The sequence below is a fragment of the Artemia sp. Qi Xiang Cuo genome, chromosome 19, assembly GCF_049724085.1.
Source record: "Artemia sp. Qi Xiang Cuo chromosome 19, ASM4972408v1, whole genome shotgun sequence".
NCBI lineage: Eukaryota > Metazoa > Arthropoda > Branchiopoda > Anostraca > Artemiidae > Artemia > Artemia sp. Qi Xiang Cuo.
The window spans coordinates 7,857,518-7,885,150 of NC_142812.1; the positions used below are offsets into that span (position 1 = coordinate 7,857,518).

General features: G+C 37.4%; 1 protein-coding gene and 1 pseudogene across 2 annotated transcripts in view; one reads left to right on the plus strand and one right to left on the minus strand.

Annotated features, from left to right (window-relative positions):
* Positions 1–27,633, minus strand: part of mip40 (Myb-interacting protein 40) — a 54,222-nt gene that overhangs the window by 7,248 nt on the left and 19,341 nt on the right. For both annotated transcript variants that reach the window (XM_089105631.1, XM_089105632.1), the window contains exons 3-7: positions 19,623–19,678; positions 18,859–19,003; positions 12,902–13,120; positions 7,412–7,610; positions 2,522–2,670 (exon numbers count right to left, since the gene is read on the minus strand). In XM_089105631.1, coding sequence (XP_088961757.1) covers positions 2,522–2,670; positions 7,412–7,610; positions 12,902–13,120; positions 18,859–19,003; positions 19,623–19,678 — 768 coding nt within the window. The remainder of the gene's footprint in view (positions 1–2,521; positions 2,671–7,411; positions 7,611–12,901; positions 13,121–18,858; positions 19,004–19,622; positions 19,679–27,633) is intronic.
* Positions 9–969, plus strand: LOC148940453 (uncharacterized; annotated as a pseudogene).

The window sequence follows — 27,633 nt, forward strand, 5'->3', positions numbered from 1 at the left end:
GGGGATACGTCACCAAGGCTGAGAAACAAGATGTGGGTGTTGAGATTCTACCTCTCTCATTTTTCTCACCACCTTATGCTATAAGACAGATCTTTACAGAAGAACAAGAAAATGCTCTTTCTAAATATTTGCAAGTCGTGTGCCATCTGCATTATGGTTTAACACCGCTTGAAGTTCGTCGGCTTGCTTGCAGATATTCTCTTGCAAAAGGACTTACCATCCCAAATTCATGGACAAGCAGTGACAATCAAAATGCTGCAGGTGAAGATAGGTAACGTGGTTTTATGGCAAGACACCCAAATCTTAAGTGTAAGAGCGCCTGAAGCAACTAGTCTCGGCCGTGCAAATGCTTTCAATCTTGTGACAGTTGGGAGAGATTTTGAAAATCTTGGTGATGCGTACTAGCGCCACAAACTTACCGCGCAAAATATTTGGAATGTAGACGAAACTGGACTATCAACAGTCCACAAGCCAGGGAAAATTGTTGCAGAAAAAGGACAGAAACAGGTTGGCAAGGTAACGTCAGCAGAAAGAGGGCAGAATATTACTGTGTATGTTTGGGTCAGTGCCATGTATAATTGCGTCCCTCCTATGCTAATTTTTCCTCGCAAGAATTGCCCGGAATTCTTACTGAAAAGAGCGCGGCCAGGCACCATTGCTCATGGGTCAGAAACGGCTTCTGGATGGACGTGTAATGAACTATTTCTTGTTTGGATGAACCATTTTATCAATCATACAAGACCGAGTAAGGCTAATCCTGTACTTCTAATACTTGACAATCACATTAGTCGTTACAGTAATGAATTGCTTGACTTAGCCAAAGAAAATAGAGTTGTCATGCTCACCGTTCCGCCTCATACAACGCTTGAGCTACAACCACTTAACAGGTCAGTTATGTTTCCTTTGAAGACTTTCTACAACAGAGAATCTGCGACTTTTATGACAGAGCGTAAATGCGAGATTATCTGAATGTATAACATCTCTGAGCTTTCTGGAAAAGCGTATTCCAAAGCAGTGACCCCCAAAAAAATAATCACCAGTTTTTGCTGCACCGGCATTTTCCATTTCAATCCCAAGATTTTCAAAGATCATCAGTCCCTCAGTTCATGTCTCTGATCGACCATCAACTTCGAACCACGGTGCAATGGAACCTCCATCACCCATTGCTTCTTCTGCTGACGATAATGCGGCTAATCAGCCCACCAACCATGAGAACGATACTCAATCTTTCTCAGGATACCCTTTACATGGACAGGCTGAAAAAGGCTTCTCTGAACTAGTTGATGTGTCTCCATTTCTGCAAGGCTCTCCGAGAAAACAAATCAGACGTGCAGTAAAAAAAGACTACCGAAATTTTGACTGATACCCCAGTAAAGGAAAGAATCCGCCAGGAAGAGGAACTGAAAGCTGCAGACAAGAGGAAAAAAGAACAGAAAACCCAGGAGAAGAAGAGCGCAAAGAAAGCTAAATTGCAAGAAGCAAGCAAGCTATTGTGCCTCGAGAATGAAAGTAAGTCTGATAATGTTGAGATGGAGCTTGACGATGAGAGTGACAACAGTCCTAAGCTAGGAGAAGACAAGGAAGATGTGGGAAACAAGCCAATAAAAGTGGGTGACTTTGTTTTAGTTGGACTTGCAGGTCAAAAGAGTGCGAAGTGCTTCTTTGTTGCAAAAGTTTTGAAGAAATATACAGTTAAACTTGACATTCTATTCTTGAAGCGCGTAGAACCAAGCAAGTTTGTTCTTGCCGAAGAAGAATCGTGCGTCTTAAAGCCCGAGGATTAGGTAAGCCCTCAGTCTCGGGTGGGACTTGAAGACTTACCGAAAGGCTGAAGTTTGGTGTTGACCTTTCAGGATACAAGGTGCGTTAATCGGTAGTACTATTTCATCTAATGAGATGGCCTTCAACAGTAAACTTAGGTAGGATTTGATTTATAAAAGGTGTGTAGGCTACTGTCCTAAGCCTGTTTATTTTTTGTATCTGAATTCTTAAAGACAATTAAAAATCTGATAAACAACAAATTCTAGGACTAATTCTAGAGGAGTAAAGGCTTTTCTTGACTTGAGTTAAGACGGTAGCGAACAAGGGCCAATCTGTGGCGAGCGTCAACCGGGGTGGTCCTGGTTCGCCATTTTCAAACTACATCAGTATATATATATATATATATATATATATATATATATATATATATATATATATATATATATATATATATATATATATATATATATATATATATATATATATATATATATATATATATATAAGCGGATGGTTCTACCATTAATTTTGCATACGAGGAAATTCCTATTAGGAAACGAAGGTTCAAGGGAAAATGAAGAAGAAAAGGTGAAGTTCAAATTCCGGTAACTAGTGCCACAGACTTATTATTTTTTTAAAAGTGCATGCTTGTAATCTTTTGCAGATATTTTGTGATTTAATTTGCATTCGAAATTTACTTTTATTTACATTCGAAATTTACTATAATTTACTCAATTATAGAGCAAACACCGTTTATTACCTTTCATACATTCTGCGAAGTATATTTAGGCTTCGTTCATACCGCTTTTCTCGTTGTCTGCATCCAGCATTCCATTTCTGTCGAACATTCCACCAATGTACCAAGTGATTTCTCAACAATTCTTGACCTTTCATTATTGGCTCAGGTTGCTGAAAGGTAATCAAAAAAATAAGATGTTTTTATAAACAAATGGTTTATTTTTAAGTTGTTTTTTTTTTGCCAAACTTGCATTTCTAGAAAAAAAAATACTAGTAAAATAATAGACGACAATTGTAAAAAAAAAAAGAATACACAAATGTTGATAAAGGAACAAGAATAATGGTTGATCAGAAAAATTAAAATGAATTTAAGAAAAGTCACAATATCAAATTATTTTAATAGGTCAGACGGGGGGTGGGGGAGGTATCAACAGATTTTTACACGAAGACGATAAGGTTCTTATTTTCCCAGAAGCCCTTTGAAATAATCTTTGGAGGGAAATTAGGGGGGTCTCTTCCCTAATCTTTAGGGGGGAGACACTTCAACCTCAGTGTTTAGTTATACATTTATCGATACTTTGGATATATCTATATTTAAGTAATTAATAAATTAGGTTTGAATAATTATAACTTGAGTTCATCTTAGATGTGAATTTCAATCTTTAAGAAAAAGTATTGTTTAATATGTCCTATGATACAATATTATCATAAATTATCAAAAGACACAATATTAAATTGTTTTAATAGGTCAGAAGGGAGGGGGGGGGGGGGTAGTGGTAAAAAAAAACTTCACGTAGTACCCCTAAGAGGAGTAGGCAATAAGGGCCTGTTACTGTTAATTTCAGTCATCGTCCAGCCACTGGTCGTCCTGCCCTCTATCTGACCATGAGATAGGATACTTTGCAGACAACGCTGTCGAAATTGGATAAAAAAAAGCCATTTTCGACGTAAAACCTCACTGCCCTTCTATGACTGATGACGGTCGCTGTATATGTGATCGAAACATTTGGACTTTTGTACCTGTTTTTTTACTGCCTAAATAAATGAATTTATCCCCATTTGAATGTTTATATGTTCGAAAAAGAAGCCAATATGCCTGCAACAACCATGCTGGGGGAGGGGAGTTATCCCTCTGGACATATGAGATAGTACCGACCGTTTTGCAAGAAAATATCCTTTTAAGATGAGAGAAAGAGATTCTCTTGCTAGTATAGGCTCTAAGGATCAAGTGCCGTATGCTGATTACAGCCAGCGAGTGGTGGGTTACCCTTCCTTCTCTTTTGAGGGACGAGTGTTACCTGTCTTTGGTTTTTGATAGGGGGGAAACAATGATGGAGACTCCTTAACTCCTTTCTCAAAATACCACGCCTTAGGGGGCACCAATAGCCCAGCGGCTTTTGGCACTATATTACTTTTTCGTGTATGTAGGTCTTTTAAAAAGTTTTTTGTGAGTTGGCCAATCAGCTTTGTGCGTCCGTCAATACAAAATTAGATACTTGGTAATTGAGCAAAACACACTCAAGAATTACGCTAAGGTTAGATCTAAGAAAACTAGTTTCATAGCCACAAAGACAAGTGACAGAATAGATGAGAAATATATAATTTGGGTAATATATTTGCACATTAGGGGAGGGGAGAGATAAAGTATAGCGGTTCTGCATGCAAAATGTGTTAGCTACAATTACTCTGCATATTATTAGGTAAGAATTGTTTTCTAACTTCACGCTGTCTAAATACTTTACTCCCACCCCCTAATGTGCAAATATATAGCCCAAATTATATATTTCCCATCTATTCTATCACTTGTCTTTGTAGCTATGAAACCGGTTTTCTCAGATCTAACCTAAGCGTAATTCTTGACCGTGTTTCGTTTAATTAACAGGAAATTATAATGAATAAACAGAAAAATATACTAGATATTTGAAAAGTTGTATAACGCAGGAAAATTCTTAGGCAAAATATATCAAAATTATGAAAAAATCAGTAAAAATCGACAGGATAGAAATTTAAGTTGGGTAAACCTAAACATTAGAACCAATAGACGGTATAAACCTCCTTTCCCGCATTTCCGTTTATCGTGAATTGGAGTAGATTATAGTTTCGTGAATTAGATACTTTGGCACCTCTCCCTTGGAAGGCGACTCCTGGCCAGGTTGTGGTTGGGAGGGAATAGTTCTTGGGCCAAGAAAGTAGTTAAGCTACTTTTATTGGAGCCCCCAGACCCTTTTTAACTTTTAATTTTATAAAAACATTTTCCCAAAAAATAAGTTTTTTAAGAAATGTAAGAAGCCAAATTAAAACCTAATATGAGCAGGAATACTGTAACTTAATGAGTAAAATTAAAATGAACTAAAATCACTTAAAATGAGCAAGTGAAACTGAAAACAAACAAAGATTAAAGTAAATGACCACATCAAACTTAAGAATAAGAGATGCTACTATAGTTGAATAGATGAAATTCAATTCGAACCGAAATTAAAACTTATAACCAACTCAAACTTAAAACAGACAGGAATCACAACAAAGAAAAGTAGGGCTAAACCCTCTAAAGGCCAAAGAGCAATTTTTGGTCCCATCGTACCCTTCCTAAGCACAAAACTAAAGCTCTCCTTACCTCCTCCCCTTCCAAAACTCTGATAGTTTCAACCCCATTCCCAGGCCGTTTCCAAGGTATTTCAGATATGCTGCTTGATAATCCCACATACATGTAAGATTTTTTGATTTGCCTCTTTTTCCTCCGCTTAAGGCAAAAACAAAGGTCCATTTGGCCCCTCATCACGCCCAGAAGCTTTCAATTCGATCCACCAAGCCGTTCCCATGATGCTGCTAATACTTAATTTTAATAAGCTACGCACACATAGTGTTTTTCCGTTTCGCTTGCTACATTGCTAGATTCTAAGCCTCATTGGAGCTTATAGTAAAAAAAAGTTTCAGGCCGATCAGATACGAAACAGTCTTAACACCCTCACCCCCCCGTGAACCCTGTTCAAAGTCAAAATTAGAGGTCCAATTGTCCCCATCCCCTCGATCCACCTGGCCAAACCTAAGATATTGCAAGAATAGTATTTTGGCAAATTGGGTACACATAGTGTCTTCTGATTTATCTCGCTACTTGAACACAGATAGATGCTAAGCTCCACAGGGGCTTATAGTACAAAAATTATTAGGTGGATCTTAGACTGATAAAGAAAACAATGATCCCCTATTTCTCTGCTTCTCAACATGAGGTTGAAGGCCCCCTTGTCCTCTCCCTCCCATCATTCTGAAAGTTTCAACTCGATCCCCTTGCCATTCCAAAGATACTGCAGATGTACTATTTTAACATTTATGTGAATATATGCCAGGTTACACAAGGGATGCCAGGTTACACAAGGGGATGCAAGAACACTTAGGAGGACGGAAACAAAACTTTTTTAAACCGACCCCCAACACCAAATTGGAAGTGTCCTTGTCCCCTCTTTTCATCTCGAACACTACCTGAAAGTTTAAGCTCCACCCCCACCCCCTAAAAAAACTGTTCCCAATACATTGCAGATGTACTATTCAGATAACCAAGATACACATAGTGCCTATCGATTTGCATTTTCCCCCTCTCCCAAGTGACAAATCAAGGTCCACTTAGCCCTCTCTGCAACACTCCATGGAGGTTGCAACTCGACCCACTAAGTAATTCCTGACATAATATAGATAACATATTTGGAAATCTCGCGTGCACGTAAAGTCTTTTCATTTACTCAAGTACGCGTGTCGTTCCAGGACCATATCCTTGGGAAACTGAGAAATCTTGGCTTTGCGAGAGATCTTTAAGAGTTCCCAGCTGACCAGATAACCAAAGCCAAACATGCCCACCTTTTCTAATAAACGTGTGTGCGAAGGAGGGCTAGTTTATATTTAGGGTCATTGCCCCTGCGCATTGAAGGCCATATCCACCCCGGAGGCATATTTACTAGATCTTTGGACAATTTTGTACAGAATTGATACCTCAAAGTTTTGATCCGATACTATGGGGGGAGACACAGGGGAAAAGAGCACGGGAGAGGGGCTGTTTGTCCTACAATCATTTTAAGCCCTTAAAAAGGGAACCAGAACTTTAGATCTCTAATAAAATGGGCCCCTTGCCAAGTTTCTATGACCACGCCTTCCCAATGAAGTAATCAGCGAAAAAACTTATACCAGGGAGGCACATGCTCTTTACTAAGGAAACGCACTTCCTCTGATTGGACATTTATTAAGTACTTTTAGTTAGAGCTCCGTTCAATTCTAACTTTGTCTGTTTATTCATATTTTCCAAATATGGCAAATAAAAACGGGAAAAAAAGATAAACAGAGTAAAAAAAAAATTCAGCCAGTAAAATGATTTACTATTCTTTACTTTATCTTTACAAAGAAAATGCATAAAAAATTCGGTTTGTTTGATTGTAAACTCTGGAGAGTGACAGGATCATGACTTGCTGATCTTTGCAGTAAATTTCTTCATTTCAATAGCTAGCAATTTTTCCTCGTTCCTACAATCTTTCGTTTTCCGTCTACCATATGAAGCCAATATCGTATTAGAACTTGTCGAAATATTAGGTTTTCATTAGTTGAGGCTTGGTTTATGTCCGAGTGTAAACAGCTTATTTATGAGCAGATTAAACTGTTAATATAAAAAAATATTGAGTTAAAATAAAATTCAAATTAAATTAATTTGACCAAAGTTGAGCTAATATAAAATGTTCTTTTTGGTCTTCTAATAATATGTGGAACAATATATATACTTTTTTCCATGTGCTTAAGTTTCGAATTTTTCCACTTTCAATTTGACCTTTTATGTAATTTTGTTAACTCCATTTGACCTCTCATGGGATTTGTCTAACTTTTGATCTAATTCAATTTTTCAAATTAATCAAGTCAGTTAGATAAAAGTACTTACGGATATACAGGCTTCAATAGCTTCTCTATTGGGCTTAGCTGGAATAGGAATTCTCGAGTCCACTGGCATACCTCTTCGATCTAGTGGAGGCCTATCTGGAGGTGGCAAAAAGTACACAGGACGGTGTCCCACTGCTAATTGATCTTCATCATAACCAAAAAGGTTCTCCAATTCATGAACTGGAGTCGGACTATGAGGCCTGAAACGCAATTTTCTTAAATGAATTGCCAAGCTTAGTTTTATTCTGTGACATAGCTGCAAAGAGGGTTCACACCCCCCCCCCTCTCGTCACAATTTAAATATTTGACAAAATACATATTTTTTTAAATTGTGAGTAAAAGGGCCATATCCGTATTTGCCCTCTCCTCTTTCCTTCGAAGTTGGCTCAACCCCTCCCATAGCATATTCCTTCTTAAGCCCCTACTTTTACCTATGTTTGGAGGGAAACAAGGGGTTGTGCATAAATTTGACTGAAGAGCTTAGAAAATGCTTCCAAGCTGCTACAATGTAAATTTATAAAAGGAGTAGAGGAGTATAAAAGGAGCATATCGTGCGAAAAAGGAGTAGAGCCAAAATGCCAGAAGGAGGGAAAATTTTGGGAAAGGTCGTAAAAAAACGGCTTTTGCTCAGGTTCTGCGCATCCGTTGAGTCATCTCTTGGACAGGGCACTGCTGATATGCTTATGGTTGCAGACATTTGGATTTTCGCCACGTCAAAATGTTGTGACGGAGCTTCACTTTTTCCTCTTATATTGTCTTCTTTCAGACGAAGTTAAATAAAAGAACTGTAGTGAACGAGCGTGCTGGACCTTCTTTTGATAGTAATTTTGAATAGCACAAAACCAAACATCAATTATAAAAAAAAAATCACTAATACCAGAATATGGAAACACTTGGGCTAAAAAAAAAATAAAAAAAATGTTATTTCTTGCTATTAAAAATAGAACCCCTGACAGTGTTTTTGCTACGCCTGCTGTCACACCTCCCAGATATCAACTGACCGGCATTATATACAAAAAAAGGAAGTAAGGTAGCAAGCCCAGTCATGAATTTCAGCTTAACGTAGCATAAATTTTTCTGAGGGTCCGTGTTATGACCATTCAACCACTCAAGGGATTAGCCGTCCTTACAACTACAGGCTCCCCAAAAGAGCTATTAAAAATCATACTAGATTGGACAACTTATGCAACATCCCCAACAATGGTAAAAAACACTTTCAAATCACTGGTAAAAAAAAAAAAACACTTTAAAAAAAGGACAGGACCTTCAAGATGGAAATATAGCTTTCACAGGAAGCTCACCTATTTTACACTGTCACTCATTCACTGAAGACGATTAAGAGATAAACCTTACTGATAAGCATGGGTACAGTTGCTAATAGTTCTTTCTCCTCTAAGCGTTGCAACAGTCAATCCTAACACAAGCACTCACAATGTTATGGCGCACACCTGTTCTCCGCAGAGCCCCGCCGTCTACCGTTTACATATCTCATTAAAATTCCAAATGTTTCATGCTGTAGTGCTATTGACATGGATTAAAAGTCGAAACATCAAATTAAAAGTCGAAACATCGAATTAAAAGTCGAAACATCGAATTAAGAGTTGAAACGTCGAATTAAAAGTCGAAATATATAATTAAAAATCGAAACATCGAATTAAAAGTCGAAACATCGAATTAAAAGTCAAAACATTTTATTTTTGTTATTAATAAGATTAGGAATGTCATTTTCTTTTGACTGAGTAGTCTTAAAAATTTGCTTGCTTGCAACAGGGCTAGGTGTTTTTCCGTCTAAATTGCCATCTGAAATTCAGATAATACGCGGGAATTTGTTTAACCGCAATCTCCACAGTAATTTGGCAATACTAACTCAAAACAGGTCATGTTGCAGTTTATAGTTACACAGAAAACACACAGAAAACACTGGCGAAGAATTTGGCTAGTTCGATTTGGCTTTAGGACCAATTCGGTTCTTTTATACAATTCTTTTTTTTACAATATACAAAACATAATAAACAAAAATGAATGCAATAATACGTACAAATTTCTGTTACAGTAACATCAATATCATTATATATCTAAGTGTAAACTAGCATATGCCCATCTTTATTTAGCCAACTTTCAATATCAACAATAGTGGCGTCAATTGGGGATGGGGGAGGCTTGCAACCCCCTAGAGTTTCACTCCCCCTCCCCTATATTTAAAAAAAGTCTTTTAAGAGAGTATTTTCATTAGAAGTGCATTTTTTTTATTTTCATTAAAAAAATTAAAAAAAACACACACACAAATTTGAACACACTAGACATTAAAAAACAGTTGAAATTACCAATTTCTACTCTTTGGTGCAGCGAAAAACAAAACGGAAAAAAGCTGCTGGAATAGAACAAAAATACTACCGTGCAAAAACTTTGGAATAGCCAAGCAGTTTAAAACTATCTAAAACCTATCTCTGTAGCCTCCCAATTTCAAAGGCTATACTGCGGCGTAATAACGCAGCCATCTCTTATATTTAGAACTATCTTATTTTAGTGGAAAAGAAAATCATAGTCAAAGCGTAGTTAAATCATAAATCATAAGTTAACTATGTTAACTTATCATAGTTAACTATGAAATCATAGTTAACTATAGTTATCATAGTTACAAATCATAGTTAACTATGATCAACACTATTGTGACTTGTTGTGTTGTTGTTGTTTGGGGTTCTACGCCTTCGACCAATAGGTCATATGCGTTCCTATCACTTGATTTCTCTATGCCTTTTGTAATCACTAGCTTGTTTGGGTGTCACTTCAGTCAATATTAACTGAACCTCATCATGTATCGCTTATCTTGCTATTGGTAGGGAGTAATTCACCTGCAGCAACTGTCTGCATTGAAAAACAGGAATCAAAATAATGCAATTGTGCTTAGTCATACAGCAACTAAAATACCTATACAACAAAATTATAATAAATAATACATTTTTACATTATCACCTGTCACATACTTCCATATATAAAGATTTAATCAGATAAAATATTAAAAGATAAATAAGGATAATAAAAACAAATAGAATAGAAAAAAAGGATAACTCTAAAATAAAACAATATCTGGAGGGGCATTGTGGCCTGCAAGATTAATATAATATGGAGCCATCTACCAGGTATCTTGCTAATTATAGGGGTTATTCACCAGCAACACCTGCCAGCAATTATAAACAGGAACCATAATGATGCATTTACATTATCAAACAGCAAATATAATGCTTATACAAGTCAATAAATAATACAAATAACCTGTAACCTGTCACCTAGATCAAAATATAAACAAATAAGGCAACTCTAAAAAAGAAATGTGCAGGAAAAAATTTAGGGAATGAACCAAACCAGTAGTCTTAACCAAATTACTTAATAAGTTTTTTTTTAGTCAACCAAGCCAAATTCAAGGAAAAACAGTGGAGAGATAACTAGTCATTTGTCTGAGATGGGGCTAACCTAATTCTCTGTAGCCTAATTATAGCACCTTCTGGGCACTCCTTTCCTTTACGTTTCCTATCTGCTTTGCCTGGCCTGTTGGTAACTGCTGACATTGTGGGAAGGACTCTGACTTGGCCATAAACGGTCAAAACGGCCAAGTTACAGACTGTAGTTACATACCACACAGAAAAAACTGGCAAAGAATTCAGTTTGTTCGAGTTAGCTTTAGGACTAATTCGATTTTTTTATATACAAACTTTTTTCCCAAGAAATCTTAATTTTCATTCAGCCAATCAATTTGCTTCACAAGCTTAATTTTCACGCGTTTTTTTTTTTTTTTCAAGTCAAAACAAGGAAATGCGTTTCGTTATACCTACACATAGGAAGGGGAGGCTGAGTTAATTCTAAGGATTAGATTTTATTACCTGGAAGATATAACCACCTAAGCCATTTCTTAGTGATATGTAAACTGATTAGAGTTGAATTATTTCGTTCACAAAGAGTTACCTTTGGCACTTCACCACTAAGCTTTATCCTTAAAGACCTGTTTTCTGGAAAGGTTTGTCTATTTCTTCGTCCAGTACAGCACAAGAAGTGCCAAAAACTTCCATGAAACAAAAATAGCTTCCTTTACTTTTCATGCTTCCACGCAGTAATTACCTTTATTCATTGCTATTCCTTCAAACACCCTTAGTGGTGTCGTAACTTGGATGCTTTACCTTCTCATACACTCCTAAATTGAGCAAAAATCCATTGGCACTTTTGCCTTATTACTTTCTAGTCTTCCCTAAAACCTCCATCCTTAGTTATCACACTGCCTTAGGAGAGACCATCTTCTTCGACAATTTCATCACCCTTTTTATGCCATCTCCGGCGTTGACATCACGTATAAAACACACACAGGGAAGAAACACAACAAGAGGAGATAGTTTCTTGTTCCGCAATAACAGGAACAACAGGAAATAGGAATAAACACAACAAATATTTTAAAAGGAAATTTAAAAAATACAAGCTTGGAAAACAATTCTGCATAGGCTACTAGGCTATTCTATCTATGAAGATATTTAAAATATTGCAAGTCAATGTTTTTGATAAACTTTTTTGCTAGTTATTTTCTGATAATTCCGTTTTCCCGAAACTGCTTGTTCTACGTATTTGGATGGGTGGGTATGGTCAAGACCTCGTTCATGTGGGTAAGGTCGCTCATGGCCTCCTCACCGAAAAACTACTTTTACACATTATAATAACTGGTCATCCTGCTTTGAATGTACAATTTTTCCCACAACGACGTAATCTGTTAGAGAAATTTGCTAACAATGCTAGCAAACAATTTTTCTTATCTAGCAAAAACGAGATTGTCAGAAAAATGTTAGCAAACAATTGTTGTCATGATGGCAGAAAAAGAGCTTAAGCGATTTCAGTTTCCAGTTCATATTTTGGCATGAAATTAAAATTCCAATCTTCAAACAAGCCCAAATATGACACAAGCGACGCAAGGACCTTAGTAGTCAAGAAGCGTCACTAATCGATACAATAAAAAAATATGACACATCAAAGGATGAATCAAAATAATCGGTGAATCCTCAATTGTTACCAACAACCGGTTCTCTAGTTACATGTTAGCTTGTTTACCTTTTCCAATCATTTATAACTTTCTCCAAGGAATTTGAGATCGTCTGAAGAATTTCTAGGATAGCATTAGGGTTTAATTAAATTTAGAAACAACTTGCAAAATAAAAAAGGTAACTGGGCATTTCAGCTTTATTATAATCCATTCAAATCATACCTACAGCACATTTTAAATTTGTCGCTAAATTTTCATTTTCCAAAATTTTTCAATTGCATTTGTTTGCCCCACAAAATACATAATAAAAGACAAAAGAAAGGAAGAAAATAAAGAAGAAAAAAAAATAAAGTGATAATATAAAAAATATAAATATATACAACTTATATAGATATAAAAAAATTAAAAATAAAAGTAAAAAACTAAAAAACCACATATATAAAAAAAAAAGGTGAAATAAAGGATTATACATACTTTCCCTTGATGTCCGGGTTATTAGGGTCATTCTTAATCCAAGCCCGACATACCGAATAGAGAGGGGACTCCGGAGAAAAAAGGCCAAGATCAACACTTCGGTCGTACAATTTAAGCACATATGAACGATGATCGTCAAATTCGTAGTCAATCGCTTGCTCCTTCTTTTTTGTTGGTTGCTTGGGTATATCCTTTATCAGCTTCCAGTCACTAGTCTCTCTGAAATGAAATGACATTAGAAGAGAAATGAAAATAAAATTAGGTTTTAATTGCAAGGCCGTATCCAGGGGGAGGGGGGGGGGGGGTTACCCGGTTTGAACCCCCCCCCCCCCCAAATTTTGACCAAGTCGAAAATTAGTCTAAAAAATACCTGTAAAGACAAAATCTTACCAGAAAAAATATGCTCCCACACTAAATCCTATTGCATTTTGTGGGTAAACGGTTCTGATCAGCTTACGCAATTAGGTAACCGTAGGTAACCCCATGCTCACCTGACTTTGCATACTAAATTAGGGTTAATATACGCTATTATCCTATTGCATTTCGTGGCATACAAAAATCCTATTGCAATTTTTTGGGTAAACGGTCGTGATCAGCTTACGCAATTAGGTAACCCCATGTTGGCCTTATTATGCAAGGCCAGAGCTTGCATAATAAACTACGATTAATGGGGGTCAATGTAAATGTTATAAGAGAGTGCAAGATTGTCAGTTCAGTTCAATTTTGGACTTGGATAAGAGAAGAGCGATTTTCAACATGAAGAGGAAGAGTGACATTACGTCGTTTTTCGCGCCCAAGCGGACCAGGGATGTTTCTGACAGTGGCGTTAGAGGGACGTCTGCAGAGCATTCATCTACACCTGTGGATCTGAAGGGAACTGAAGCCATCGTTGAAGCTTCTGAATCACGCACACTGGAACCAACCACGACGCAACACGCACCTGCACCAACCCAGTCTCTGTCGTTGTTTGCAAAAGACATCGGTCGTTTTGTCAACAAATCATCCAGTCTCGATGCAAATTCTAAACTTCGTTTGCTGAAGAGCCCTTGGACTCCAGATATCTCCTACATTTTTACAGTATCCGAAAAACGGAAGCTGAAGTTTCAGTTAACTTGGCTCGCTCGTTTCAGTTGGTTGTCCTACTCTCCGTCTGAGGACGCTGCTTTTTGCAGATTTTGCGTTCTGTTCTCGTCAGAGACAGCTGGCAAAGGCTGCCACCAGCGCTTGGGGAATCTAGCCACCAAACCATTTAGGAACTTGAAGGATGCGATAGAGTGCTTCACAGTTCGTCAACAAGCAGAGTTTCATAGAAACTGCATCGTATCATCTGAAAACTTCATTTCTGTCTCGGAGAAAAGGCAGGACAATATCGTGTACCAACTAGACGCGGCGAGGAAAGCGCAGGTTCAAGAAAATCGCCAGAAGTTGCAACCAATTGTTGAGACGGTGATATTTTGTGGGCGGCAACAGCTTGCCCTTCGTGGTACCAACGATTCCGGCCCCATTTCGGTCTCGGATTCAGAACCTTCTCACAATGATGGCAACTTCCGAGCACTACTGCGGCTGAGGGCGAGACAAGGTTACGATGTTCTGAAGAACCATCTTCTTTCTGCGGCCGGAAATGCCACATATCTTTCTCCCATCATCCAAAATGGTATTATCGCCGCATCTGGGGAGCTTCTTCAGCAGTCTATTGTGGAAAGAGTAAACACAAGTCCATGCTTTTCGGTGCTTGCCGATGAAACGGCGGACGTTTCGAATACCGAGCAGCTGTCTGTTTGCGTCCGCTACACTTTCAAAGGGAACCTGCATGAGAACTTCCTTGGTTTTACCCCAGTTTCCGATTTGACTGGGCAAGGTCTGGCTTCATCAATCCTGCGATTTCTCGAAAGCCTTTGTCTTAATCTGAACAAGATGGTTGGTCAGGGATATGACGGTGCAGCAGCGATGAGTGGGCATATTAGGGGTGTCCAGGCTGTTATACGTGAAAAGTATCCGAAAGCGCAATACGTCCATTGTAGTGCGCACAGTCTCAACTTGGTCATCTCTTCTGTATGCTCTATTCTGGCGTTTAAGCATTTCTTCGGTGTCTTGTCACAAGTCTGCAGTTTTTACCATACTTCCCCACTCAGGACACAGAATTTAAAATAGAAGATCAGCGAAATACTACCGGATTAGAGGAAACATACTTTAACCGGACTCTGCGAAACAAGATGGGTGGACCGCCACGATTCAGTCGTGCGTTTTCTTGAGCTGCACCGACCAATCCTGCGATCCCTGGAAGCTCTTGAAGAGAACGGAAATGCAGAAACGTCTGCAAAAGCAGCGCAGTTGCTGGACACGATGAACCAGTCGCAATTTGTTGTGTGTCTCCATGTGGTCAAAGAGCTTTTTTACCTTAGGCTTCCACTGCGCAAGACTTTTCAGTCGGTTGACTGTGATTTAGCAGCTTCATGCAGGCACGTGGAAACCGTCCTTTCAAAAACAAAGGAAATGCGAGGAAATCCTGCTACAGCTTTCACGTCTACTTCCGATTAAGCTCAGTGTTTTCCACCAACTTAGGACTGGAGATGACTCGTCCAAGGACGAGAGGTGGCCGGAGTATGCATGCAGACGATCCAGACCTTCTAAACCACTATAGAACCTCGCTCTTTATTCCTTTCCTGGACCACTTCACTTTCGAACTGAAACAACGATTTGTGCTTCACCAGAAACTGCTGTCAAATCTCAGCGTCCTTTCTCCTGCCAAAATTGTTTCTGTCGATCTGAAGGCATTAAACATGGAGTCATTGGTTGAACTGTATGGCGATATTCTCCCCGAGCCAGACTGTCTGAAGCAAGAAATTGAGCTATAACGCATCAAGAGGGAGAATGTTCCGGTATCAGAGAGGCCTACTTGTGCTGTGTCTTCGCTTCAGGCATGCAACGCCACCATTTTTCCAAATGTTTTTCTTCTTCTGGCTGTTCTTGCAACGTTACCTGTTAGCAATGCTACTCCGGAAAGAAGTTTCTCAACGCTCAGAAGGCTCAAAACCTGGATGAGAAATTTAACAGGAGAAGAACGATTGAGTGGCTTAGCCCTCCTTATAGTCAATAGGGACGTTGACATCTGCCCTGACAAGGTCATCGAAATTTTTTCAGGGAAGAGAAATCGTTGCCTGGGTTTCATTTTATAGATATTTGTCCTTACTTTTAGCTAAAAAAATAAAATAAAAAAAATAAAAAATATACAGACTACAGACTACTTCTACTATTTGGCTTCTTTTTGCGTTAACTGTTTTTGCTGTCTCAAAAAAAAAAAAAAAAAAAAAAAAAAAAAAAAAAAAACCTTAAAGATACGAAAGTATGCCTAGTGGACGTGTCCTCGTTCGCAAGGGGCGGACTAACGGTCTCGAGCTAACATAATGTTGCTCGAGGTTGTTAGACAAAGTCCATGGGAAAAAATCGGGTAAACCCCCCCCCCCCCGAACAAAAATCCTGGCTACGGCCCTGTTTAATTGTGTTACACAAAACAAAGGAAAACTTAACTTTTCTTTTCTAGGATTGTGTAAAACAAAAATAACAGACCAGAAAATATAAATCAAACCCCTTACTGTCTCTAGAAGTCTACAGAGGAAGTAAAGAGTATTTCTGAAAGGGGGTATTCGGAGGAAACGCAAGCACGAACCAATGATACAAAAATATGAGAAATTACAGGGCGCCAAGTATTGCAGACACATAGACATTAGGTCAGTGGCGCCAATTCACAAACTGTTGGGGGGGGGGGGCAATGTATTTTGCAAAATATAGCAGCGTTTATTTCGTTTTCTTCCAATGAAAATACCAAAAAATTGTATTTTTCAAGGAAATACCAAAAAAAGTATTTTTTTGAAATCTAAGAGAGAAATCAAGGGGGGTTGCCCACGCCTACCTCCATTGGCCCTACTACTTCTATTAAGTGCTCGTTACAGCGGAAGGCCGCCCAAGGCCAACAAAGGGGAAAGCTGTCTCTATTTCTTGGCTGTATTTACCGCAAGTTTCATTGCAGTAGTAGCAGTAGGCTTAAGTTTTAATTCAGAACAATAAGAGGTGATATTAAAATTAAGCATTTCTAATATGAAGTATCTATTATTGTATCTAAACTTAATGCCGAATAATACATGATTAATATATATTTCTTATGGATACATTTTATTCGGCCGAAGTTTACATTTTTTTTGTAATTGACATATTAATCCTACGGATTCTCTTAATATGCTAGAACACTGTCGTTTTTTACTAGACCAGTAAGCGTTCACGGACAGAACATAAACGCAAAATGATTCTCTAGGACACTCGAACTCAGTATTTTAAAACCCGGGATTAAAAATCAAGAATTTTCCCAGGAAGTCAAGACTGCAGAAAAATCATATTTTATTTAATTTCAACGAAAACATTACTCTCTGGTATGTTTTTATCGGCTAAACAGCACATAGGCTATTAAAATAATACACATATAATACTAACAAGCATAATAAATAATAACCAAGAGCGTCAATTCACGGAGGGGGAGGGGGCAAAAAATGTGCATTTCTAAACTTAGAGGGGGGGGGGAATTTTGTTGTTTTTTCAATTTGTCCAATAAAATAAAAAAAGGTTTATTTTTAATGAATATACTCAAAGACGTGTTTTTGATATCGTGGAGGAGGGAGCAAGTAGCGTCAATCCTCCTTTCTGAAAAAATTTATCTGGGAGTAAATGTTTTAGTGAAAAGGTCTTTGGTAACTTCTAGAGCCTGTAGTTTATCTTGTTTCAATAGCAGAAATAGAATTCGCAATTTCAGAGTATCATTGCAAATTGGTAATTTTAAAATAAGTATTTTAGCATCTATAGACTCCAATGATTTTTTTTTTCTTTCATTTTTTCGCCCAATAGATCTGTATAAATGCTAGAAGGCCCCCGCCCCCACCCAAAAAATATTTGGGTCTTATCCCTCCCCCCTCCCAGAAAAAAAAGAAAAGAAATACATGGATTTTTAATGATTTTTCTTTAGTTTTATGACATTTTTATGACATTTAGTTTTATGACTTTTTTGACGTACACTTCAATTTGGGCACATATCACTTGAGAAATAGCTTTATTAAATAGATACTTACCTTTATATATACTCTTTTGATGAAGAAACAGAAGAATACCAAAACAAATATGCGTAAATGTCAAGTACTGCCGAAAAATTTTCTTTATGAATAAAACTAGTAGAGCTTATAGTATATTACTCCCTATGAAGTTCAATTCTAGTCGCCATCTTAGTACCTTAGTATGTTAGCATCTTTCGTAAGATACTAAGATACTAATACTAAGATACTTAGCATCACTTCATAAGGGGCCAAAATGAGAATAAAGCTATCAAACGAAAAGCATTGTATATAGATGCTAAGATGCTAAGGTACTAAGATGGCGAGTAATATACTATAAGCTTTCCTAGTTTTATTCATAAAGAAAATTAGTACTTGACATTTACGCAAATTTTTTGGTATTCTTCTGTTTCTTCATCAAAATATTTTTAATCATATACTAAGATAGTTAGTATCTTAGCATGTTAGCATCATATTGCAGATAATATGAAGTGTTTTTTTTTAATATCTTCTTCGGTTGCCCCGACTAATAACACCATCGTGTCGATTAAATGGGTGGTTGATGCCCCCTTGGTAATTTTGGTGGTACTTTTCGAAAAATACTTAGAGGTACCAACGATTGATAAATATCGAAATCCTATATCAATTCGAAAGTTATTCCTTTATCTTTGCATTTTTTTTCTACCCCCTCAGGAATGTTTTTATACATCAAGATGAGTAATGAAGCTACACAAACACATTAACGTAATTTGTTTCCTAGCAAATTTAAAGTAGAGGGGACTGGAAAATATAAATGACAATTAAATAGAAAAAAAAATATTTGTACTAAAATTAAACACGGCAGATTTTTCTTATAATACAAACCTTTTAAACTGCTCTTCAAAATCCTGATCAAATATCTCTGGTGGTTCATCGTTCAGCATGTCATCATCAGAACCTGATGAATCTGACCTTTCAAGGAGGTTTTGAAAATGGCCTCTAGCTCTATTTATCTCTTTCACTTGATGATCTAAAAAGAGGGAGATTTCTTTCACATTCACAAATATATATATATATAAAAAAAAGCTTTTATGTTTCAGGCTTTGCTAAAACTGCGACGTACATGCATTAGAAGGGAAAGAGGCACAGAGGGAGAAGGGGGCACAAAACAGTCACCCCTTGAAAAACTATAGCAGCTAACTTTAAAGCAAGCCCTTTATTAATTGACAACACTAGCAGCTGACTGCTTTATCAACAGAAAAAAAAATTGTTTCCTTTCATAGTGGGCTGAAAATTATTAGTTTTAAGGGTGAAAGTCACAGGCGATTTTATGCAAAAGATTGGAATACACCAAAAAGAATTATTACATTAATCAAGTGATAGTATCAGATTCATCATCTTGGAGAGTCCCAGAACTACAGCTTCAGCCTTCTGCCAAAGAAATATGAAATGTCGCAAGTCAAGTAAAAAACGATTAAACTTACGCCTCTTTTTTCTTTTCTTTTTCTTTTTTTTGTGTGTGGGTATCGCCGAAAAAAATCGTATACTGGTAAACTAAAAACCCTGAGACTAAAAATTTTTCGGCCCAAATTTTCTTGCTGTTCTCCCCTCTGATTACACACAAATTTTGAATGAAAATGCAATATTACGTTTATAATACTTGGAACCGTCCTTTATCCTCTTCAGCTTCCTGTCACTTGTTGCCCTGAAATTAAATTATAAGGTTATTATCGTGAACAGACAAAAAAAAAACAGATCTACTAGAAATATAAACCCCCCCCCCCCGCCTGTCGATTCGCTTTTTGTCGCTTAAGTAATATTACGGATTTTGGCGGTGTATCGATCAAATGTTTTCTATGTTAGACGCACTTTCATTACGCACTTTTTGCTTGAAAACGCACTGGAACCGAATATGGAGCTCAGTCCCTCTGAACTCTGAGATTAATTATTACAACGAAGAATACCATCAAGGAGGTTTAGTGACACTTTGATCAAAACTGAAAAATTCAACCAGACTACAACCTGGCCTTCCTCAGAGAGAAACTTTCTTTCTTAAGTAAATTAAATGAATAAAATCAAGTTTTTTCAACTGAAAGTAAGGAGAAGCATTAAAACTTAAAACGAACAGAAATTGTTAGGCATATGAGGGAGTTTCCTCCTCATCAACATCTCGCCCTTTACGCTAAAGTTTGAATTTTGTCCCAGTTCTTTAAGAACGACTCTCGAAATACAAGGGTCGTTTAATTGGAACAATAAGAAGCTTTTTTCAAAAGTACTAAAAATATTTAGCGTAAAGAGCGAGGTGTTGAAGAGGAGGCAACCCCCTTGTTATACGTAATAATTTCTGTTCGTTTTAAGTTTTAATGTTTCTCCTTACTTTCAGTTGAAAAAACTTGATTTCTTTTTAAATTTAATTTCTGATCGTTGTTTTAAATATTCTCGGGGAGTCTGGCCCCACCTCCACGGAGAAATACCCTCCCCACGGACATAACCACTACACAATTCAATCCCGGTTAAAATTTACCCAGGACAATTACCCTTAACAACTCCAGGCGTAAAATTGAGACGGAAAAGAGAAAGCAAGAAATACAAAAAGAATTTTCTAAAGGAATTCTGGCAAACGCCCCCAGTGTATAATTTCCTCTGACAAGTTCTCCCCCTGGAATCTTCCCTCCCCGTGGAAAGTTCCCCCATGAAAAAAAAAACAGCAGAAAATTCGTCTTCCCGCCCTAAAATGTATGCATGCTTCCCAATAACAAATACTATGCGTAAACAATGGGCAACTTTTACAACTTAAATACCTTTCCCCTGATGCCGTGTGTGTGTGGGGGGGTTATATCCAAAGGCATAGTTATTGGGCTTTTCAAAAATAACGAACAAAATGACCATCTTAATCGGACGATTTTGGGGAAAAAGGGGTGGGGTGGGGGGCTAGTTACTCTCCAATTTTTTGGTCACTTACAAAGGCAACTAGCAATTTTAATTTCCGTTCGAATGAGCCCTCTTACGATATTCTAGGACCACTCGGTCCATACAATCATCCCTGAGAAAAAAAAAAACAACAACAAATGAACACACATCCATGATTTTTCTTCTGACAAAAAATACAAAATTTCACATTTTTGTAGATAGAAGCTTTAAACCTCTACAAAAGGGTTCTCTGATGGGCTGAATCTGATAGTGTGATTTCCACTAAGATTCTATGACTTTTAGGGAGTGTTTCACCCTTTTTTCGAAAATAATATAAATCTTCTCAGGCTCGTAACCTTCGATGGGTAAGACTAAACTTAATGAAATTTATGTATTTGAAATCAGCATAAAAATTCAATTCTTTTGATATAACTATTGGTATCAAAATTCCGGTTTTTAGAGTTTCAGTTACTATTCATCCGAGTCACTCCTTACTTACAGTTCGTTACCACGAATTGTTTGAAAATACGTCGTTGAATGTAATCGTTAGTGTTATGATGACGGTTGTAACCAAAATACTATTCTCCTATGAGAGAAATCTTTCAGATCAAATATGTTTATAAAAAGGAAAAACACGACAAAAGCGAAAAATAGTCACAAGACCTTTGCAAAATCGTCAACGGGTTGGTCGTAGTCTAAATTTTTTTAGACTAATTTTTTTTTTAGAAATAAATCCTTCTCAGTAAATATCAAAAGGAGGTGACTGAGACGATCATCAATCATTTTATTAATACTAAAAAAAACTACTACAAACTTAAAGCCGTTACTAGACCTAAAAAGCTTGGCTTGTAGTGGACACGACAATATAATAATATACGGTGGACTATCATAAAACACTAAAAAACATACAATAATAAAATACTGGAAAAGGGCGAGGACATTTAACAGAAAAGAAATTAAGAAGAGAAGGAAAGAAATGAAGGAATGGAATTTATAACAGAAAGGAATGGTTTTAAAAGAAGATAAGAGAGACATATAAACTGGGATAGAATTAAAACAAAACAAAAACAAAAAGGAGAAAAATTACAGGACTGGAAAGACCCACGGAGAAACTGCCTTTCCAGAGAGATAGAAAGACATCAGGAGGGATGAGGTTCCATAGTGGGATGGATTGATAAACATGAGAGCTCTGAGCTGATGTTGATGATCGGTTAGGTAAAATAGATCCTCTCCTATTGTAGACCGCAGATAGTTTTCACTATTTCTAAGCCAGAAAACAAACGCTCATTGGTGGCTGTTGTCACAGGAAATGTTGCAGCTATACGACACACTTTAATTATTTCTGAGTAAGCCACTGGTAATTCCTAAAGATCGACATGTCTTTAAAGTTCTCAGAATTTTTCTCCGCATCCAAACGCTTGGCAATACAAGTTTGAGATTTGAGAAGAATGTCGTCGATATATAACTCGCCGTAAACAGCAGAGAACCATTTGAACAACTCTGTGTCCATAAACTTGGTCAAGCTTTTATCCGAGTCTCCAAGTACCCTCAGAACTGGCAAGTTATCAGTAAACCTTCTGTTAAATTCGACTAGTACAGGATCTAAAGTTTCGAAGAACCCTCGTTGTGTTTCATCCACCAATGTTGCAGTCCGATTGCCAGATTTGATTACGTCCTTTTCTAGCGTCGAAGCTGTTATAAACCGTTTTAGATGCTTGGTGATCTTTTGAGATATTTGAGGTAATACTTTCTGATCGACAACGGAGGGTCCATTCACGGGTTCACTTACATCAATCACTACGATTTCCAGTCCTGTTACGAACGTTTTTGCCCTCTCGAAGAGCAGTGAACTGGCTGACCTACATTCAGACGCTTCGTGGGATCTGAACGCGGGTCAGCAAGTTAACTTCTTGTGGCCTGAATCAGGGTGCACGATAAGGAAATAAACAAGTCGACAGCCTGGAGCTATTCCCAGATAAATAGAATCTTTTTCGTAGAGGTTAGGAGGTTGGGGTTGCTGATAAACCATACCAACAAAGTCCCTCTATATTTTGGCGCCCTTTTTTTTAGTCACATCCAGCTTGGCTTAGTTATTTTGTTAATAATTGGATGCTATGCTGTTTTGGATGTAAGAAAATGGTGGAAAAAAAACGTCGCAGGCCTTCACGGTCCACTGGGCCACCCTGCAAGAGCGGTGATTGCCAACGCCATCCGTGGGCCTGCCCACTACAAGATATGTCTCATTTTGGTTTTTCATTTTGATTTTTCCTTCTCACACTAATCATGACGTCTTTCAAGCAATTCGATCTTACATTGGCGAAATTTGCAGGCTATCCATTGTGGCCTGTACGAATTCTGAAGATTACGAAAAATGATGGAAAGCGAACTAACTATCTGATCTTTTGTTACGGGGATCATAACGAGCAAATTGTTTCTGAGAATAATCTTGTATCGTACAAGGATAATGTTCAAGAGGCTTCTACTAAAACTGCGAAGAATGTGAAACACGCTTTTGAGGAGCTTGAGCGTTTTCCCGACATTTACAGGTCTATTTCAGAAGCATTTGCGGCACTAAAAGTACTGGATCAAGCTGCCGCGCTGCCCGGTTCACAGTCTGCTTTATTTGCACGAATTTCTGCTACAGAACAGGAGCTAGAGAAAACTAGGGAATCTATAGTTACAGAGATAACTCGTCAGGTTTCTGCCAAGTGTGGCTCGAGTGCAAAACCTGGTCTTAAAGATTCAGCTGAGACTATAATTAGCGAGTTATATAAGTATGTGTCACTAGAGTTCAACCCCATATTAGACCGTATAAAGCGTGAGTTGAAAATGCATAGAATGCAAACCCGTAATCTGGAGAATCGAATTGAAAAAATCGAAGTCAAGCTAGACGATATTGATCAAGAAAATTTGTTGGACAGTCTTATTTTCAACGGTCTGAAGCATAAGCCAGGAGTTGACCTTAAAACGACTATGCTCAGTGTCCTTTCGACACGGATGGGTGTTACTGGTATATCTTCTGGCGAATTATCAAGTGTTTTCCGGTTTAGAATGAATGGGCCTCATACCACCAGTGACAAAGTTGCCCCAGTTTTAGTGCGATTTGTTAGCAAAGAAGTTGCTCGAAAAGTGTTCTTACAGAAGTCTAAACTACCTGGGTCTGGAATCTTTGTGTCGGAATCCCTTACAAAGCGACGTCGCGACCTTCTAAATACCAGAAGGGATCGCTTTGGTGTTAAAAATGTATGGACCGATCGGAGCAACATACTAGTGAAGCTGCCTGGTGAACCATCTGCCCGGAAAATAAGATCCCTTGCTGAATCCGTTTGAATTAGTATTTGTGTTGTTTTCTGTCGTTTTTTCTTCTCTGTACAGCTTTTGTTGCCCTTTTTCTTTCTCTTTCTTTTTCGCGATTTTTTGATTCTTATTATTATTCGCATAAATTATTTTGGTCTCCCGTTTATTTTATTCTTGCTTTTCCTTTTCTTTTGAGGGATCCGTTTTGTTTCGTTTTTGATTTTAGTCTTTCTATTATTATTTGCAAAAAAATGTCTTGGTCTCCTATTTTTTATTTTTTACTTTTTTTTTCATTTAGAGAGATATGTTATAAGCCTATTTATTTACTTTCGTTGGTTCTTCACTTGATGATTTAATGAGCCGACCTTTTCGTCTAGAAGAGATTTTATCGGCACCAATAGCAAGAGATGTTGAACTGTGCATGAACCAAGTTAGATTTCAACCGTTAAAAAATAGTGCTTATGTCCAAAGATCGAAGTTAGACCCCGGGGAAGCCGATTCGTTGCGTTTATGTGCCTGGAATTGGCACCTCACTACTGGTTATGAGGATGTGTTGCAATTTCTTTCTAATTCTCAAGGAAAAATTAGTTTTATTGGTATATCTGGAAGTTTTTTTTTAGTCATGAACACTCTTTCTCGCTGTATTCTTTTCCAGATTATAACTTGGAGGCTAAAAACCAGACGTCACTACACAGAGGGGGAATTGCGTGTTTGATTTCAAAGTCATTGACATACCAAGTAAGAAATGATATTGATGTTTGGATAGAGGGTAAGTTTGAAAGTTTTAGTATAGATTTAAATTTGGGTAGTAGTAAATTTTTTATTAGTATTGTGTATAAGCCACCAAGCGCAAGCTGGGAAGATTTTGAGCGTGGATTTGATCAACTTACGCGTGCGGTGTCTCGGATAGGTTTAGATTTAATTTGTATGGGTGATTTTAACTTTGATCTGCTATCTCTGAATGGAGTGAATCTTGATTTTTTTAATTTGATGGTTGCTAATGATCTTTTTCCCCTAGCTAATATTCCAACACGGGTTACGAGTCATTCAGCTACTCTCATTGACAATATTTTTGTTGGTTCGAAGTATCTGGACCGTAGTTATGTTGATGTGGTTCTGTACCCTTGTTCGGACCATTTTCCTGTTCTCGGAACGGTACCTTGTGTCCGCATAAAAAGAAATGAAAGAAAAAAAGTGAAGACTCGGTCGTTAAAAAAAGAGAATTTACAGAGGTTTGGTGATGAGTTAAGCAGCACTGATCTTAGCGAGATTTTGGCGATAAAAGATGACGCTTCTGCGGCATTTGATTGCATGATGAGGATCATACAGCCAGACAAGACTTGCCCAGTTAAATTTGTGAAACCACATAAGGATCAACCCAGGAAGCCTTGGATAATTACAGAAATTCTTGAAGCGTCAGATTTAAGAAATCAAGTGTATACAGATTATTTTAATAGTAAGTGTGTCAAGAAATTGGATGAGTTTAAAATAATATGCAATAAAGTGAACTCAATGAAAAGGAAAGCTAAAAAAGAATATTTTTCTAACCAACTGAGTTTAAATAAGGATATTGTGAGAGGAATTTGGAGGTTTTTAAACGACCTATTGGGAAAGAGGAAAGAAGCTCCACCCAATTCGCTGCTGATTCAAGGAGAAGCAGTGAGTGATGAAACGATTATTACTAATAAATTTGCTCAGTTCTTTCAAGTATTGGTCAAATGTGCAGGCGGAAGGGTTAGTGAATTTTAATAATGATTCCTTGGAGGACGAATTTTTGGATGAAAGAGGAATTGGAAATGAAATTGAATTTCAACCATGTACTGGAGACGAAATTCTGAAGGTTGTGAAAACAATCAAATCTAATTCAGCAGGGACAGATGGAATTAATTTGAAGGCTTTTAAATCAGTGATGTGTTATTTAATACCATGCCTCGTCCACATAATCAATCTGTCCCTGGAAACTGGGGTGTTCCCCGATGCGCTTAAAAGGGCAAAAGTCATCCCCTTCCATAAAGGTGGGCCTAAACTAGATATCGAAAATTATAGACCTATATCAATCCTTCCCCTGTTTTCTAAAATATTTGAAAAAATTGTGCATAAAAGGCTACATGATTACCTTACGAAAACAGGGATGTTAAGTGAAACACAGTTCGGCTTTAGGAAAGGTCACTCGACGTCGGACGCCGTGCATTCTCTCTGTGATATTGTAAATAGATGCTTTGAACGTGGTGAAATCCCTTTGACTGTTTTTATTGATTTTAGAAAGGCGTTTATACAGTGGATTTTAAAATTTTACTCAAACGTCTACAGTCCCTTGGAGTTCGTGGTAATTATCTGAAATGGTTTGATAGTTTTTTAAGTGGAAGATCTATTCAATTTGTTTTAAATGATGCATTTTCTTCTCCCTATCAAGTGAAGTGTGGTGTACCTCAGGGATCTGTCTTGGGACCACTTCTGTACCTTGTGTATGTTGATTCAATGCGTTTTACTTACCGGAGTGTTTTATCACGACTGTCGCGGATGATACTGCTTTAACTATGTCTAGTCGAATGATTGATGATCTATTGTTGAAAGTAAATAGGGTTTTAAAGTCATTTTATGTATTTACAAGTTTGAGCCTTTTGTCAGTGAATGTTAAAAAAACCAATTTTATGATTTTTAGGAGAGTTGGTAAGCCTCCGAGTGTTGATGGAGAGATATTTTTTAATGGTAAGCCTTTGTCACAGGTGCATGAGGTGCGTTATTTGGGCTTCCAGCTTGATTGTAATTTGTCTTGGAAGCACCATAGTTATCTTGTTGCAGCTAAAGTTGCTAGAGGTCTGGGAATTTTGCGTCGTTTGAAGCATTTTTTACCATTATCGGTTCTTTTATTATTGTATCATAGTATTGTTGCGCCTTATATTTCTTATGGTTGTGTCATTTGGTCTAGCAATTTTTAAGCAAGTTTCAAAAGTGCAGATTTTACAAAACAAAACAGTACGTCTTCTTGGGAATTATATAGAAAATGTGAATGATACCGCGTCATGTTTTAAAAAATTAAGAGTGCTTAACATTGGTCAGATTCGCGATTACCAAGCTGCTATTTTTGCCTATAGATGTTGGTATGTCCTCCAGTTTTTACAAATTTTTTTCGCGTAAATAGTTCACTCCATAGGCATGCGACTAGAGAGGCGGAAAATTTTACGGTTGAGTATCGAGACACCACACGTGCAGGTTTCGGAATTCGGTATTTGGCTCCGGCAATTTGGAATGATATCCCAGTAGGCGTTCGGGAAGCTGAACGCATTGGGTCGTTTAAAGTAAAAATAAAAATACATTTATTGGGAGAGGGGAGATAATTTATTATTATTGTCATTATTATTCTTAATGTGTGTTTTTTTTTTTTTTTCATAGGTTTTGGTATTAATGGTTGTTTGAGAGAGAGTGATCAGTTTTTTGTTTTTTTTTAAATGA